This window comes from Canis lupus, chromosome 17 (assembly GCF_048164855.1).
Source record: "Canis lupus baileyi chromosome 17, mCanLup2.hap1, whole genome shotgun sequence".
Lineage (NCBI taxonomy): Eukaryota > Metazoa > Chordata > Mammalia > Carnivora > Canidae > Canis > Canis lupus.
Window position 1 is genome coordinate 2,893,998 of NC_132854.1, and position 16,430 is coordinate 2,910,427.

At 50.6% G+C, this 16,430-nt stretch overlaps 1 protein-coding gene across 3 annotated transcripts in view; it reads left to right on the forward strand.

The window, feature by feature from the left end:
* COL4A1 (collagen type IV alpha 1 chain) overlaps positions 1–16,430 on the forward strand; it is a 141,439-nt gene that overhangs the window by 100,122 nt on the left and 24,887 nt on the right. For all 3 annotated transcript variants that reach the window (XM_072782398.1, XM_072782397.1, XM_072782396.1), the window contains exons 21-29: positions 1,004–1,168; positions 3,501–3,596; positions 5,617–5,700; positions 6,184–6,254; positions 10,123–10,314; positions 10,889–11,057; positions 13,929–14,021; positions 14,110–14,214; positions 16,000–16,097. In XM_072782398.1, coding sequence (XP_072638499.1) covers positions 1,004–1,168; positions 3,501–3,596; positions 5,617–5,700; positions 6,184–6,254; positions 10,123–10,314; positions 10,889–11,057; positions 13,929–14,021; positions 14,110–14,214; positions 16,000–16,097 — 1,073 coding nt within the window. The remainder of the gene's footprint in view (positions 1–1,003; positions 1,169–3,500; positions 3,597–5,616; positions 5,701–6,183; positions 6,255–10,122; positions 10,315–10,888; positions 11,058–13,928; positions 14,022–14,109; positions 14,215–15,999; positions 16,098–16,430) is intronic.

A 16,430-nucleotide genomic window follows, 5' to 3' on the forward strand; every position in this document is an offset into this window, starting at 1 on the left:
ACTTGTCTGCTATCCTAGTGGACACGTTCCTCTGAGTCTCTCCTGGGCACGCACCACATTTCCTTTTTATCTGTCCAACTGCCTCTTGCAGTGTTGACAACCTCCTGTGAAGCTGCTCTGACCTTATCTGCTCCCCCCTGGTCAAAGCCTGGCCGCTCCCCGGGCCATGGGGTCCCCTCCTGGGGCCGAGCTGGGTGCTTCCCCCCTTCTGCTCCCTGTGGGGTCTTCAGCCGGAGCCCCCCGGTCTGCCCTCAGTCCTGCATGCACTGACAAGTGTGCGTGAGATTTAGTGGGATAGAGTTTCTTTGGCCACAGCTGCAGTTCCTGCTCTGGCGTTGGTCATCTTCCTGGGCACTCCTGCATCCTCTGAGCTCTGCTCTCTGTCCCAGGCTGCAGACACAGTCTGGCTCCTGGTGGCCGGGGTGAAGAGCAGAGGTGGCACCCCCAGAGCAGCCCAGGCTGGTGCTCCCCAGCGTTAGTGGGAGCCCCTCTCTGTGCCCACCACAGGGGTCCTGTCGTCTTGTCCCCGAACTTGAACTCAGTTTTTCATGTTCAGACCTGACATCATGCTCCTCCCAGAATGTCTTATTGTCTTACATCATGGCTGTTCCGTTTGGATTACCAACCAAGCTCCCACCCCCTAAGGCTCGTGCCCACTTGCCTGTGTTCGGTGACATTTTAATGCCCTGACCCACTAAGTGGAGGTAAAATTGATCCCTAGTGTTCTCATTCGTGTGGTGGGAATGCTGTTTGCACCAAGAGAAATTCACAGATTTTTTTCATGTCCGAGTTGTGAGTCTTTTTTCCTTAAAGTTAACTTGTAGGAGGTGTTTGACCGCCATCCTTTATGGGGTGAGAAGCCTGTTTTTCCTTCTGTAGAGCAGTCTTTCTTCCAGGGACAGTCACTGGTCATTTCACTTGGAACAGTTAAGAAGGTTCGTTTGCGCTGCAGATGTGGAACTTGTGCCGTGGTTACGTCCATGAGGTTCAATTTTGGTTTCAGGCTTCCCAGTTCCAGGACAGGCTGGTGCTCCTGGCTTCCCTGGTGAGAGAGGAGAGAAAGGTGACCAGGGGTTTCCAGGTGTATCATTGCCAGGACCAAGCGGACGGGATGGACTCCCAGGCCCCCCTGGGCTTCCCGGGCCCCCTGGACAGCCAGGCCACACGAGTAAGTTCTCTCTGGGACCATTGCATGTGGTGTCCCGTGTAGGGCAGGTGTCGGGGCAGAGCTCACAGGGGGTGGGGAGGGCATTCCAGAGTTCACGTGCCACAGAAGACCAGGTGTCCGAGGACTTGTGAGTTTTCCCACTGAGGTATCTTTGCAAAATGAGTCATGCTGCAGAAAGGAATAGTAAAAATAAAAACAATAGAAGTGGTTAAAGGAATGAGAACTATGATAAGCAGCTCTGAGTCTCCTGGCATCAAAGTGAAGGAGCAAGGCAGTCAAGTTGTATGTTCTTACTGAAAACACAACATGCTCTTATTCATCTGGAGACACAAACTAGTGCCGGGACACAGACACACAGACACACACATACACACACACATGAACGAAGGGGCTGCAGGGGACGGTCTATGTGGTGACAGACAGATGACTGAATTCAGGGATGAGGGTACTGTGCGATGGAGATGGGCCTGGCCTGCCCACCACCATGGCCAAGCACAGCATATTAAACTCTTGCTCCAGTTCCCAGGGTCCTGTGGTCCCAAAGTAAGGTCAGTGCAAAATGTGAGTGAATCTCAGATGAGTTAATTCTCAGATGAGTTAATCTCAGATGAGTGGGAATAATAGGCTTAGGTTTTCAAGGCAGATCCTGCTGTGTCACAAGCAGGGTGTGCCCTCTGAACACCTGAGACCCTCGTCTTCTGTGGGGCTGACAGAAGGGGGTCCATCTGTGGCGAGTACTGGGCAGTCTATTTGCTAGAATTAAAACACATCATTAAGAAAGGGCGTTGTCATGGATGAGGCTCCACAGAGGCCAGGTGCAGACTGGAGGGAGCAGTGCATTCCAGGGTTGAAGCTTCACTGGCACAGGATCAGCATGAATTTTCTTTGCTTTTTACTTTTTTAAAGATTTTTTTTAATTTATTCATTTGAGAGACAGAGAGAGCATGAGGGAGGGGAAGGGCAGAGGGAGGGAGAAGCAGGCTCCCCCTGAGCAGGGAGCCCCATGCAGGACTTGATGCCAGGACCCTGAGATCATGACCTAAGCTGAAGGCAGATGCTCATCCACTGAGCCACCCAGGCGCCCCCAGCATGAATTTCCTTTGTGGAGTTTCTGATGGTGGTGGATCATCCATGACTTCCCAGCGATGTCCTCCCCTTTTCTCTGTGAAATGTGGGGAGTGAAGCTCAAGTAGTGAAGCGATTGCCATTGCAGGCCTCCTGACCACCTGCACTTGACCTCCAGGGGCTCTTGGGAAAACATGAGCCACACACCCACAAACACAGCACGAATAGTCTCTCCCTCGGCCTTCAGTTTGTAAACACTTGAAACTCACTTTCTCCTCTGGGCTTAGAGCAAAGTCATCAAACAGGAAGGTTTGCGCCTTACATCTGGCATTCTTTTCGAGAGAGAAAAGCCACCATTCTTGCCTCTCTGGTACCTGGTGACCCAGAGAGAGCTGGGCAGGGGGCTGGGAAGATAGATTGCAGCCGCTGCATCAGGTCAGAGGGAGGGCGCAGGGACAGAGCATGGGGGCCGGCGGCATTCAGGGCTGGGCATGGCCTCTTGGCTGGCCCTCTGTCTGTCCTGCTGGGACACAGCTCACGCACAGCATCTGGGCCACCGTCAGGACAGGAACGTCTGGGCAGGAGCTGTAGGTTAAATTGTTCACTGCATCATTTCTCTTCAGAGATACTGGAAAAGGAAATAGGAGCTCCCTCACTGTGTGTGTCTGAGCTATGAAACCCTACTTTTTCTACCAGAACCCACAACAGATGGTGTTTGCATTACCGCAGTTCATTTTTGTGCTGCTTTTCCTCCATGGTGCTCAGAGTTGAGTCGGAACCATGAGAGGTGTGTCCCCACAGACAGTCTGCATCTCCAAAATAACAATGACTTTGCTCTAAGTTTGCTTAGGAGAAGAAAAAGGAGTAAAGTTATTTGGGTCTCAGCTTTGACTTCATGTGTGTATGGCTTACATTTTTTGGCCTAGTTATTTAATTGGTAAAATAAGGATGGTGGCGTGTACTTGGCAAGATGGAAATGAAGGAAGATCCAAAACAGGGCTCATGAGCTGACATGTGCTTTAGGGTTGTCATGCAGGTGTTTCAGCAGGGACAGCTCGGGGTGGCACATGGCCGGATGGGTGCTGTGTGGGTCCTCTCTCCAAGTTAACATTCTAGGACTGTTTTAAAGCAAGCTAGAGCTGGGTTTCTAGCACTTAGCAAATCCCCTGAAAGCAGTTTGTCTTACAGTAGAGATTGAATAAGAGAGCGTGCAAGTCTGCTTTGGTTTGGTGAGAATGATCCTGTCACTTTTAAAAATCCATTTCAGACGGCATTGTGGAATGCCAGCCTGGACCACCAGGGGATCAGGGTCCCCCGGGAATTCCAGGGCAGCCAGGGCTGACGGGCGAAGTCGGAGAAAAAGGTGAGAGATGCTGACTGTGCCAGGGGTGGTTGGGGGGTGGTGTGTATTTATGCCTGTGGGTGGGCAGGAGTGGGGTCTTTCTTCTTGGAACCTTGTCCAAGTCCATTCCTAGGATGTGTCTCCTTACAGCTGCTGGGATGTCCTATTGTTGGGCTTCCAAGGTGGGGGGGGGGGCGGGGAAGGGAGAGAGAAAGAGAGGAGGAGAGGAAGAGGAGAGAGAAAGGGGGAATGAGAGAAGGATAGAGAGCTAGCGGCCACCTGGGAGGCAACAGGGAGCTGTGGCCTTGTCATGTTAATGCTCTTGACTGTCTACACGGCCAGCAGATTAATCCCTCAGACTGATATCTTAGTGTGACCTTTGGGTTCAGAGTTTGAGAGTACCACATTCAAAGGGTAAACATCTTTCTTTCGAGCCAAATCACAGATGTGTGCTGGAACACTCACCATCTCTCCAAGTTCTGTTCCAATAATCAGTGTGAACAGATCAGCTGCCCTGGGGCCGGCCACTTGCCCCTTCGGCTTCAGCATTATCATGACTGTTTTCCCGTGTTTGCTCTGACACCAGCCCAGGACACATCCTCCTCTCCTCATTGTCGTGCAACAGCGGGTTCTCTTGGACAGCCCCTTATTGGTGTGTCTCTTAACAGCCACAGAGTAGAGTGACCAGGAGAATGCCCCCAAAACCAGCCCCACTGGGCACCATTGCTGGCTTTGGATTGCAAAGGATTCTTCCTTTTCCAAAGTCTATAGCACAAACCTACATGAAAACAGCTGCAGCTAACACCTTAGAACTCTAAATTTCAGAGGCCCCAGTGGAAGTGGTCTCAGGAGTTGTCAGGGAGTGCCACTGAGCATTCAGTGTTGGTAAAAACCAACCCATACTTGTTGTTGTTTTAATTTTATTTATTTATTCATGAGAGACACAGAGAGAGGCAGAGACACAGGCAGAGGGAGAAGCAGGCTCCTCGTGGGAAGCCCGATGTGGGACTCGATCCCAGGACCAGAATCATGCTCTAGGCTGAAGGCAGATGCTCAACTGCTGAGCCACCCAGGCATCCCACATACTTGGTTTTTAATGAATCCTTCCAGTTACCAGCTGCTCAGTGCTCCCTGAGATGGGCCATCTCACTTAATGACACGGGGCCTTTGAGACGTCCATCCTGCCATAGAACCACCAGTCTGCCCAGTCCTTGGTCAGTGGGGCATCTCCCCACGAGCAAATCCGTGGGGCCCAGTACTCAGCTGGCTGCCAGCTGACCTGCACTGTCTCCATCCCACGGGAGTGGGGGGTGGGTAGTGTGCAGGACCAGGGCCTGGGGCTGAGGTGTGCCCGCCGGGCCAGAGTTGCTCCTTGTGCGGGGCACTCTGACTTAGGCCTGGTGTGTACCTAGAAGGCAGGCATTTTAAGGCTCAGGACACAGGTTTATCTGAGACACTACATGGCCTTGTAGCTTAGCTTGAAAATCGAGATGTGAGATGTGACAATTTCCCCAGTCGCAATTTCCTCCCCTGAGTTCTATGCTACAGCCTCTCTTCCTCTCCATCCTCAGGACCAGGGCAGGGGTGTGTTCCTGCTCTCCTGACTTCTCACTCCCATGGGTCACCCCTCAGCCTGTAACCCAGGTGTGAGGGCCAGGGCTTCTGTGTGCAGTTTGCTGAAAAATGCTCAATCTAGGAGAAAAGCTGTGAGATGTTTTAGAGACAAAGATAAAACTAGAGTGATCAGAGCTTTCCAGGTGGTTGGGCAAGCTGCATTTCCAGGCCACTTTTTGGTGAGGCGGTTCCCATCCTTTTGCAGGGCGGAGGTTCCGAGGGTACCTGCAGGACCTGTGGGTGTGTGGTGTTTGCAGGGGGGGCGGTGGGCAAAGGGTGTGCCCCGGGACAAGTGCACACGGCCGGCCAGCAGGGGTGCCAGGGCGCATGTCAACACGGTTAATGGCAGCTTGTTCTCACTGTGTTCCGCCACTGCGGACGCTAATGGTCATGTGCACATATGTGTACCCCTGTGTTCCCTTTGTAGGTCAGAAAGGAGACAGCTGCCTCGTCTGTGACATGGCAGGACTTCGGGGGCCCCCTGGGCCACAGGGCCCCCCGGGAGAGATAGGTAAGACCCCAGAGCTGAACGGGACCCTCACAGTGAAACGAATTTTGCGCCACGAGGGACCTCAGTTTCTACATTCAAAACTAAAGCCTAATAATGAGGATTTTAAGTCCTACTTCCAGGATTTTGTCCACTTTGTGGAAAATCATCAAGCAGACTTAAAAATTAGCACCATGAAGATTTCTTAGTAAAAGGACAATAGTGCACAGTTCCCTCAAACAAAGTGAAGGGGATGTGTGTGGTTGAAGTGGTCCCCGGGTATGTGTACCCATGGGGGCGGGGGCTCATCAGCAGTTGCTTGAGTGGTGCTTGTCTGAGCCTGGGGCCCCTGCTTCCCCTCTGAGGCCCGCTTACTCTGTGGAGGTTCCTCAGACATCGTCCACTTGTGTGAAGATCTCCGCGCCCTTGAATCTTGAAAACTACAGTTTGGGGCGTTTGAGGACGTGTCTCATCTGTGATGTGCTGCATCTCCTTGTCTTCCAAAAGGTTTCCCGGGGCAGCCAGGGGCCAAGGGTGACAGAGGCTTGCCCGGCAGAGATGGTCTGGAAGGATTGCCTGTGAGTAAACCTGTCTGAGTTTGCGTGCTCACTAGAAGTTGCCTGCACACCGACTAAGAATGGTGCATATCGTTGCTTTGGCAAATACAGCTTCTGCTGTATGGTTTGGGTGCAGGTTCAGTATGGCTTTGTGGAGCAGTCTAGAATTATTCCCTGTGTCCCTCACCCAAGGATGAGCAGGACTGTTGAGTCCAGAAGGCACATCTCAGTTGCCTGTCTCCTCACCTGCCCTGTACCTGTGTCCAGGTGCAGCTATGTGTCACCTTCCTGCTGGGGCTCTGGGGGCTCTTGAAACAAACGGTGCCACCTGTAAGCAGCTCCGCTTCATTGCGCATCACGCCCATAACTTACAACCATGTTAGTAAGTTCAGCGCCAGCATTTTCTGTGGGGAGATGGAGGAACACAGGCCTGTTTCCTTGGAGGAATTCAACATTTTTTTATTCTTCTCTCACAGAGGCGTATTTTGAAAATCCCTGTCACCAATATCTATTGTGAAGATGCTTTTCCAAATCTGTAAATTAACTAATCTCTCTCACATCAACGTGAAACCTTTAAGTTAAATGAAAATCAGCTCCTTAACTTTCCTAGTTTGTTTAAAAAAGAAACCATTGAATAGAAGAGAATTGCCATAATCCCAGCCACTGACGGGCATTTTACTGCCCATAATCAGCTCTGTCTCTAAAGTGCATGAACCTTAGGGCCTGGTTCTTGGATTTTCTTTGTTCTTCTAAGCTCTAAGCCTCAATGAGTTTCTGCACTTTTTTTTTTTTAAGATTTTATTTATTCATGAGAGACACTTTCTTTCATTACTGCTTTCCCTTTTGCCTTTCTTTCTTCTTCTGTCACAGAATGAAAGTCAAATCTTTCGCATTATTCCTTTTAGTTGTAGCTCTTTAACATTTGCAATTTTTAAAACTATTACTGGCAGCGTCTATAAAAGCGGGTCAGGGCAGAAGTGAGTTGAAATGGCAGCAGAGCAGCTGGGATTGAGCAATCACCTCCTCCTTTTGAAGTTAGATCTTGGGATTCTGCTTCCAGAACCTTTCTGGTGCCTGGGGAGCTAAGTTACAAGTCGCAATTGTTTAAAATAGTTCTAAATAAATGAGAAGTTCACATAACTGGGAAGCCCTGACTCTGGTGGGGATCAAAGACAGAAGAGCTTTGAAGAAGCAGAAGAGGATGCTTTTAACCTCTGGACATGGTCTTTATCTACTTGGCCTTCCTGGAGACTTCCTGCCTCCACTCTGCCTGAAACCCCATCCAGATACCAGCCCCCCAGCCCCACATCTTATAAAAATGGGAAAAGAGGGAAAAGTCCTGATGAAAAAGAAAACAAAGCAAAGGTGCTACATAACTTCTAACACCCTGCCTTCCCCATCAGGAGCTCCTTTCTCGGCAGATAGCCAAGGTTTCTAAAAACTGTTTTTTGGGTAAATACTTTAATTGAGGAGGTAGTGTAATTTTTGTCATATTTGAGGCTGTAACTAGCTCACAGATTGGGACCCTCTCATTTCGAATGAGGCTGGGGCTACAAGAGGTGCCTGCGAACCAGTGGAGCATCCCGGAAAGTAGATGATGAGAAGAGATAAATGCTCTGATTTCCCATTTGATTTAGACAGCATTTCTGTGACATGTCCTTTTGAAGGCCGAGGGTTGGATTTTGGGAAAGACAGGCAGAAGAGGCTGGCTCCTGACAGGGACCTGAGCGGGTTTTGGGGCTGTCGGGACAAGTTGAAAGGAACTGTGACACCCCACAGTGGCAGCACTTTATAGAAGCAGATCACGTCGTCATTGGATCTCCTCCAATTTATGGAGCCACGGTGAAGTGTTCAAGGCAGCGTTTGATTCCTCATCATTTATGTCAAGAGATGTAGATCCAAAGACCTTTGAATTGCATAAGATGAAGATGTTCTGTGGCAGAGAAGCCACAGGAGATGTCCTAGGGTCAAAATGTCACCTTTCCCCCCCCCAAAAAAAATCTAGATTTCTTCCTTGAGTAATAGCCATCAAGGTCACCATTATTAAGATAAAAAAATTATATTTCTGGGAGGCCTGGGTGACTCAGTTGGTAAGCATCTGCCTTCTGCTCAGGTCATGATCCCAGGGTCCTGGGATCGAGTCCTGCATCAGGCTCCCTGCTCAGTGGGGAGTCTGCTTCTACCCCTGCTCCTGCCCCCAGCCCCGTCTCTCATGAATAAATAAAATCTTTAAAAAAACTATATTTCCTCGCTGTATGCTCACAGTCCTGGAAAACTGTATTTCTAGGCTGTGAATAATCACCATAAAGTAACACTGATCCTTCCAGGTTGAGAAAAATATACGTTGGTTGTAATTTCTTATATTGGTGTATATTTTTTATGGTGAAATTGCCAGTTCAACTCCTACTTCAATCAGCACCTCCCTAACTGCAGACACAAAGGACGCAGACTTAGAAGGCCTTAGGCCGACCCTCAACCCCCTGAAAGACCAGTGGACAGAGAGGGACATGCAAACAGATGTTAAGAAAACAGAACAGTTTCCTGTGATGTGGACCATACACTATCCTGTAGAAACCCAAGACACCCATCAGGAAGACTTCGCAGAGGGGTCTATGTTTAGCTGGGATTTTACCTCTAGATTAAAAGCTACAAAATATGACAATACCTTTAAAAAAAAAAGATTTTATTTATTTGAGGGAGACAGAGAGAGCGCAGAAGCAGAGAGAGAGAGAGAAGCAGACTCTCTGCTGAACAGGGAGCCGAGTTGGGGCTCAATCTCAGGACCCCGAGATCATGACCTGAGATAAAGGCAAAGACACATAACCCACTGAGCCACCCAGGCGCCCACCACAACTAAATTTTAATTAAATAATGAATTTTCCATGACCCTCACCAAGGTTCTTTGAGTGTCTGCTCCCTCACCTGCCAGGTGGTGCTTTCAATATTTTGCTGGCACAGCTGAGTTCAGAGTCAGGAGTGGTGGGCCAGGGGCTGTGACACACAGTGGGCTCATGATAAATCTTGCCCACCCTAAAATCCAAAGATTGTGTGAGTTTTGGTCTGTCCCTTGTCGCCAGTTCCTTCCTCTCTGTGTTGCACACCCACACAGAAGTGCGTGTGCACATGTGAATGCATCCAAGAGCCGTTGCCGAGGGAGTGTGTGAGAAAGAATTCAAATTAAGTGAATTGTCCAAGAGTCTGAATCCTGCCAAGTCAGCAGGGAGGCTGAGAGATTTCTTTCTTAGGCCGAAGGGAACAAGTACTTGAGACAATTACTTGAAACCTTGTGAACCCCAATTCTCAGAGTGGCTGGAAGAGAGACCATCTGTGGGTGTGGGCGTTCCTTGAAGATTTAACTTTCCAGGAACTGAAAAATGTGCTAGGGTGTGTCTCCTGGGAAAGTCCATTCTATTCTGCTGACTCCTCAAAACAGCGGGGATGGAGCTGGCTGGTGCTCACTCCCCAGACTTTCCTCTCTTACCATCCTGCCCTTGGATGCTTCACCCATCTGCGTCCGAAAGTCCTTTCTCTAGTTCCTGGGCTCAACAAGTCACACACTCTGCAGCTTCCAACACTTTCTCGAATGTTCTCTTGAACGTCAACGGTTGTAAGGGACATGCAAGTTACCCAGGCTGGGTGCCCGGTGCCCTAGCCTAGTCTCTGTTTGCAATACCTAGTAAAGACCCTTTTAAGGTATTTTTAAGAGAAACAGAAGTGAGAGGTCAGATCATGGCTTTGTCACAGAACTATTGGCTTGCTTATAGAAAATATGTAAGATTAAACATATTGCCATTGTTTCGAGGAGGTGGCTTCTTAATATCATTGTTGGCTATGTAACAAGCATGTTGGCTCATTTTGTGGACTGACGTCTTCCTCTTTGTGCTTGTAGGGTCCGCAGGGTGTACCGGGGCTGATGGGCCAGCCAGGAGCCAAGGGAGAGCCTGGCGAGATTTACTTCGACGCCCGACTCAAAGGAGACAAGGGAGACCCAGGCTTTCCAGGACAGCCTGGGATGCCAGGCAGAGCAGGGTCTCCTGGGAGAGATGGCCATCCGGGGCTGCCAGGCCCCAAAGGCTCCCCGGTATGTTTATTTCCAGACTGGAAACATGCACTTTATGAGCGGATCTTCATTCATAAAGAATGAAGAAATGGATTATTTGAATTGTTATCTATATATTTTCACTTGGATGGTGATTATGACACATGAGCTGGTTCAGTGGTTCTCGGAGACACTTAAGTCTGCAGACGTTGGCGTTGATGCTGTTGATGGGAACAGTGTGGGGGCAGTGCACGGGTGTCTCTGACGCATTTTGGGCCATCAGAAAGGCGTCTGTATGTTGGGTGTTTGGATGTCAGATAGTGACGTTTCAAGTTAGTGGCATGCAAGTTATACTTGAAAAGACAGTTCCAGATCCAAATGCTGCAGTCTTTGAAGTGTGTCCATGTGTGGGGAGGGAGGGTGCCTGCCCAGCTTAGACAGGAATGCTGGTGTTATTTATTAACTGCCAGTTGACCTTTGTAGGAGAGTAGAAGTCAATAAACACCATAAGCCAGTTAAACTCTGATACTTATTTACTACAGATGGTGGAAGAATGTGAGATGAACATGCATTGGTATGTCTGCTGATAACGTGTCTTTTTCTCTCTGCTTGTCAGGGTTCAGTAGGATTGAAAGGAGAGCGTGGACCCCCTGGGGGAGTTGGATTCCCCGGTAGTCGCGGTGACATCGGCCCTCCTGGGCCTCCAGGGTTTGGCCCCATTGGCCCCGTTGGTGACAAAGGACAAGCAGGTTTTCCGGGGATCCCTGGGTCCCCAGGCCAGCCAGGTGAGGCCTGAGGACCTCAGGTACACAGAGCTCTGGGGATGGGAGTCTGGTGTCACTTCTTCAAGGAGGTGGGCAGATCCCACCCTATTATAGCCATACTGTACCTTGTTCACTCACGTAGAAAATGAGCCAAGTAATGTGTAGACCCTGGCTGTAAAGCATTTGAATTTATAGATGCCTTTTCTTATGATAAGTGTACAGTACTTCCAGGTCAAGTTGGGCTTTTCCGAGGAAGGGATACCAACACGAGCCTGATTTTTTTTTTTTTTTTCTCTTTACCTATGCTCTGTATCTCCTTGGCGAACTGTCCATTTGGGCTTCTGTATGTTCCAAGCCAGGTAGTCTCATATCTCTCCTGATGGGTGGGTGCCTGTTGACTGATTCTGAGTGGTTTCCGCCTCACCATTGCTGTTGGATGCTATGCTGGTTTCAGCTACTTGCACACTGTGTCTCACGTGGGTGTGTGTGCCAAGCGCTACACTGACTGGAGAGGCATCGGTGGCCAGACAGGTGTGGGCCTGCCCTCCTGGTGCTCACTGTCTGGGGCTTGGAGGAGCATATGGAGCAAGGCTGACACACTCAGCCCACTCTCATGCCCTGTATGTTATGGGGACAGAGGTGGTAAAGGGGTGACCCCAGGCTAGGCACATGGCAGGCTCCTGGGAGCTGTCCTGTCGCCTAGAGCATCCCAGGCTGACAGAGGCTGGGAAGGGCGTGGGCACAGGGAGGGAGGGAAGATTCCGTATTAAGAAATATCCTAGTTGTAAAAATGAATTAAGGGCTTCAAGGGCTTTGGGTGATTCAAGGTAAGGAAAGCTTGAACAACGTAGTAACTAAGTAGTAACTAAGTAGCTGCATGACCAAAGCACCCACGAGGACTCTGGAGGAGGAATTAGGTGACAGGTGCCCCCCGGTATTTGGGGGGACACGTTCTAGGGCCCCTCTAGAGACCTGAACCTGGGATAGTACTGAACCCACACACGCTATGTTTCTGCTGCACGTACAGACCTGTGACGAAGTTTAATATTAAGTTAGGCCCAGGAAGAGATGACCAACAGTAACCAGGACTGATGACCACGTAGCATGATGAACATAGTGTGCATGTCTCTCTGTCTCTCAACATCCCTTCCTGTCCTGTGTTCACCCCTTTTCTTATGAAGAGGGGACGTGACAGCGTGCCCTAGTGGCGAGGTAATGTGAAGTGAATGACATGGGCACGTATGCAGCGTCAGGTTACCGTATAGATTCCGAGCCGCATCATCTGATTCCACGCTGTGGTTGATGGCGGGGAACCAGACACACAAAGTAAAACTGTTGATAAGGGGAGACGACTGTATAGCCTTCATGCTCACCTATGTGCCACTTCTGTCACAAGCCATATACCCAGCCAGTCTACCTGAGTTTTATCAGGTCCTATCCCACTGGCAACTCTTTCTCATTATGTCATAGTGTAAAATTCAACATGTCCTCCAGCGCAGGGCCTGTTGGCCTGTCTGTTGGATGTGCAAGCCTAGCACCCTAACGTATTTCTCATTGTCATTCTCATTGTTTGTGTGGTTAATGAATACCAAACACCCAGTTATGTCTCCCTTGGTAATTGTTCTGGGTTTAGCAAGGATCTCAGAAATGTTTCTTCTCTGACCCTCTTGGGGGCTGAGAAATCCTGGGTTTGACCTTGGAACACCCTCATCTTGGAAAAGGGACCTCAGATCTCTTTCCCCAGAGCGAGAGCCTGACTCCAAAATCAGCCTCTCAGGTGTTCTTTGAATCTGAAAACTTGCAGAGCTATAAAAAAGCATCAGACCCTTTTTGGCCAGAAACTACCATTGGAAAAGCCAACTGGGGCACAGATGCATCCTAGCAGGAAGGGGGGGAGGAAGGTTCCTGATGGAGGTGCTAACACACTGTTGGTCAGCTGTCTGCATTCTGCAGCCTGCTTGGCCATCCAGACCTAGGCATCTATGGGATGAGAAACCTTGTCTTCTTTGATCTGCCAGAGTCCTGTTTACTGTGGTGACATTAAAGGCTTGTTCCCAGACTGGAACTGATAGCAAGTATCTGTTGGGGTCAGTCGGTTGACATTTTTCTGAGTCTATAGCTAAAGAATGTGTTGGCTTTTCCTGGGAAGCCCCACGTGTCTTGCATCCATATAGGGTGTGTGAAGAGTCCATGCACAGGTCTTGGAGGTGACCCCTGTGGTCCTCTCCTATCAGCTAAATCCTGACCCCCAGTGGATCTCCCAGGCACAAGCGCCCAGGGCTGGGCTGGACCTCCTGCCCCTGCTGCTCCACATGGCACACAGCCGCCCAGCTGCATGCTTGCAGATCATGCTGAGTCACCCACTTAGCACATCCTGAAGATAATTTGCCACCAGATGAACATGATTTAGGTCTGCCTCAAAGCAACTTAGAATTGGCCTTTTCTGATAAATTGAAAGAGAACAGTAAAAGTGTTTTGACTTTTTTGAGACAGGCTAAGTAAGAAATTACTTGGGGTCATCTTACCTCTTGTTATTATTATAGATTTTCTGTTTTTTTGTGACTCTTATGTTGGGCTCTTAGGGAATACATGTGTCAAAACTCTAGGTCCTTGTGGATATAAATTTTGGGGAAAAGAGGAAGAGCTCTCTGTGAAGGATTCTAGAAAGGTAGAAGCAGGAAGTGGAGGCATGCAGGTGGGGCTGCTTTGCAGGTACATAGTGTGTTAGGGACACGATGCAGGCTCTGTTGCATGGAGTCCCTACTCAGGACAGGATGCAGGCCCTCTTGCTGTGTCCTTGCTCAGGACGGACGGTATGCAGGCTCTCTCACATGGAGTCCTCACTGAGGACAGGATGCAGGCTCTCATATGCTGTCTTTGCTCTTCCCCCAGGTCCCAAGGGTGAAGCAGGAAAAGTTGTGCCCCTACCTGGTCCCCCTGGAGCACAGGGACTTCCAGGATCCCCAGGTTTCCAAGGGCCGCAAGGTACTTTTAGCGTTCTCTTTTGCCCGGAGGTACACTTGGAACATTCACAGGTTTTTCTCACACTGCCTGTCGGTCTTGCTCATGACAGGTGACCGAGGTTTTCCTGGAACTCCAGGAAGGCCGGGCCTCCCGGGAGAGAAGGGAGCTATCGGCCAGCCAGGAATCGGATTTCCAGGGCCTCCTGGCCCCAAAGGTAAGCCTGCAGGACAAGCCCCTGGGGCGGGGCCTGGGATGGGGCCAATGCTGTGCCCACAGCCCACTCAGGCCCCACCGTAGCATCTGGTCCCTGGCTGGTGGCCGTTCTGTTCACTGTCGTGGGAATTCTAGGGGGGAGGAGGGAGGCATGGATATGAGCACACCGGTTAGCAACTTGCCCTTCAGGAGAGCTTGCCAAAGTCCAGAGGACAACAAATTCAGTTACTGAGGTGGTGGGGGAAGCAGCGCCTCCCAGTGGCGCGGGTTGGCTGGAAGCGGGTTGTGACCATAGGATCCGCAGCCACCTGCGAGGGGAGCTGGGCCTCCTCCTTGGTGCAGGAGATGCACAGAGCAGTCGGAGCTGTGCCAGGCTGGATTTGGATCAGAGGGTGGGGAGCTGGGGACCACGGGGAGGGGGCTTTGCTCTCAGGGGAGAAGGTCCCCACACCACAGAGCCTGGATCCATGTGGGGCACTGACGTGTTAGAACCACAACTTCTTTTTGGAAACAGTAAGACAGTAAGAAGGACAGTTTCGCCGTTTCTGTTGCTTCCCTGGGTTGTGGGTCTGTCAATCCTGCGGGTGGGCCCAGACGTGGACTTGCCGTCTCAGACCTCGGTCCAGGGCTGAGCAGGCGCTGTGCACAGTAAGAAACATCTCTTTCCTGTTTGGGCCGGTGTCCTGACCCCAGTCTTACTGGCCACGTGAGCAAACCCAGTGGAAAGAGCTCTCCTAGCTTGTCACACCTGCCGGCTGGGCAGTGTGGGGCTGGGCCGAGCCCCACACTCCTCTGGGCACTGTGTCACGCCCACACATACGCTCATGGCCACTTCCGTCAGGCTTACACAGCAGAAGGCCCTCAGTGACCCTCCAGGTTCCCGGGGATAGTGCCAGGCCTTTTACCTGTTCCCAAGCCCTACCTGCTTTCCTGGGAGCGCCACACCGCCATCGCGAGAGGGAGAGGTTAGCGGGTAAGGTCTCCTAATTGGAGGCTGGCTGCCCACTTGCACAAAGTGGCTTGGCGGTGTGGATGCTGGTGGGCGGTTAGGTCCACTCTGTCAAGACCCTCATACCACAGCCCCACAGCATGTGTGATCGGGTTTGCACCTGGTCATACTTGCAAATCACTGTGGTCCATGGACCTGCACATCCTGCAGGGGAAACTTCGTGCACAATAGAGCCATGGGGGAGCTATTAGCCCATCAGGCCCTGTAGGGTTGGGGCCCAGACTATCACTAAATGCACCATGCACATCCATTGTGGTGTGGCCACGTTCAAGGACCCATGGTCTATAGCAGTGCTGTTCAAACTGGAGCATTTCTGGGAATTCCAAGGCGTCTTGTGAAAATGCGGGTCTGCTCCCGTGGATCTGGGTGGGGCTCTCGAACAAGGTGGTTATGTTGCCCCAACCATGGCCACACATGCAGCTGCAGAGTGTGAGTGCCACCGTAGGCTGCACATGCTGTGGTGGTCTCTGATTTGTTCGGGAGGTGGGACAGGAGGAGAAACTGAGAGGAAGGAAAGGAAGAGGGGACAGGCGGGAGAGAGACGGGAAGGATGGCTGGTGCCGCATGAGGTCCATGGCACCCAGGCTGCCCCAGCTGGCGCAGGTGGCTCCTCCAATGGCCAGGGTGACCTCATGTTCCTCTTAGAACCACCTCAATAGGGTTCCGTGTTGTTGGCCAGTCTAGTCGGTTCAGGGGCGTCTGAGCAAGAATGAAGGAAGTGAAGAAAGTGGGGAATAGCATTAGTACATCAATGACTTTTTTTACTCTTCAATACAGGTGTTGATGGCTTACCTGGAGACGTGGGACCTCCTGGGAGTCCAGGTCGCCCAGGATTTAATGGCTTACCTGGCAACCCAGGTGTGCCTGGCCAAAAGGTGGGTACTGAGTATTGTCTGGATTGCTGTTCCTTTATCCTTGTTATGAATTAGACACATAGATTGTGGTTTATTAATATCGGGATACATTGCACCTGCGTGCTTTGTGTATTAAAGAAATAGCACAGGATAGAAAAGAAGGAAGTGCATAGTGCGTGGTAGTTGGTGTTCGTGGGAGAATCATTTCTTCTGGCTTTAGGAGTTCGTGCTTGCCTATGTGTGTGCCGCCTCTCGGGGTACAGTGTGTGTCTTACTGGGAATGGCAGGAGAAGGCTGTGGGAAAGCCATCTAGGACGGTCTAGTTTTACTGACATTCTGGTCCAGTAATTCTTT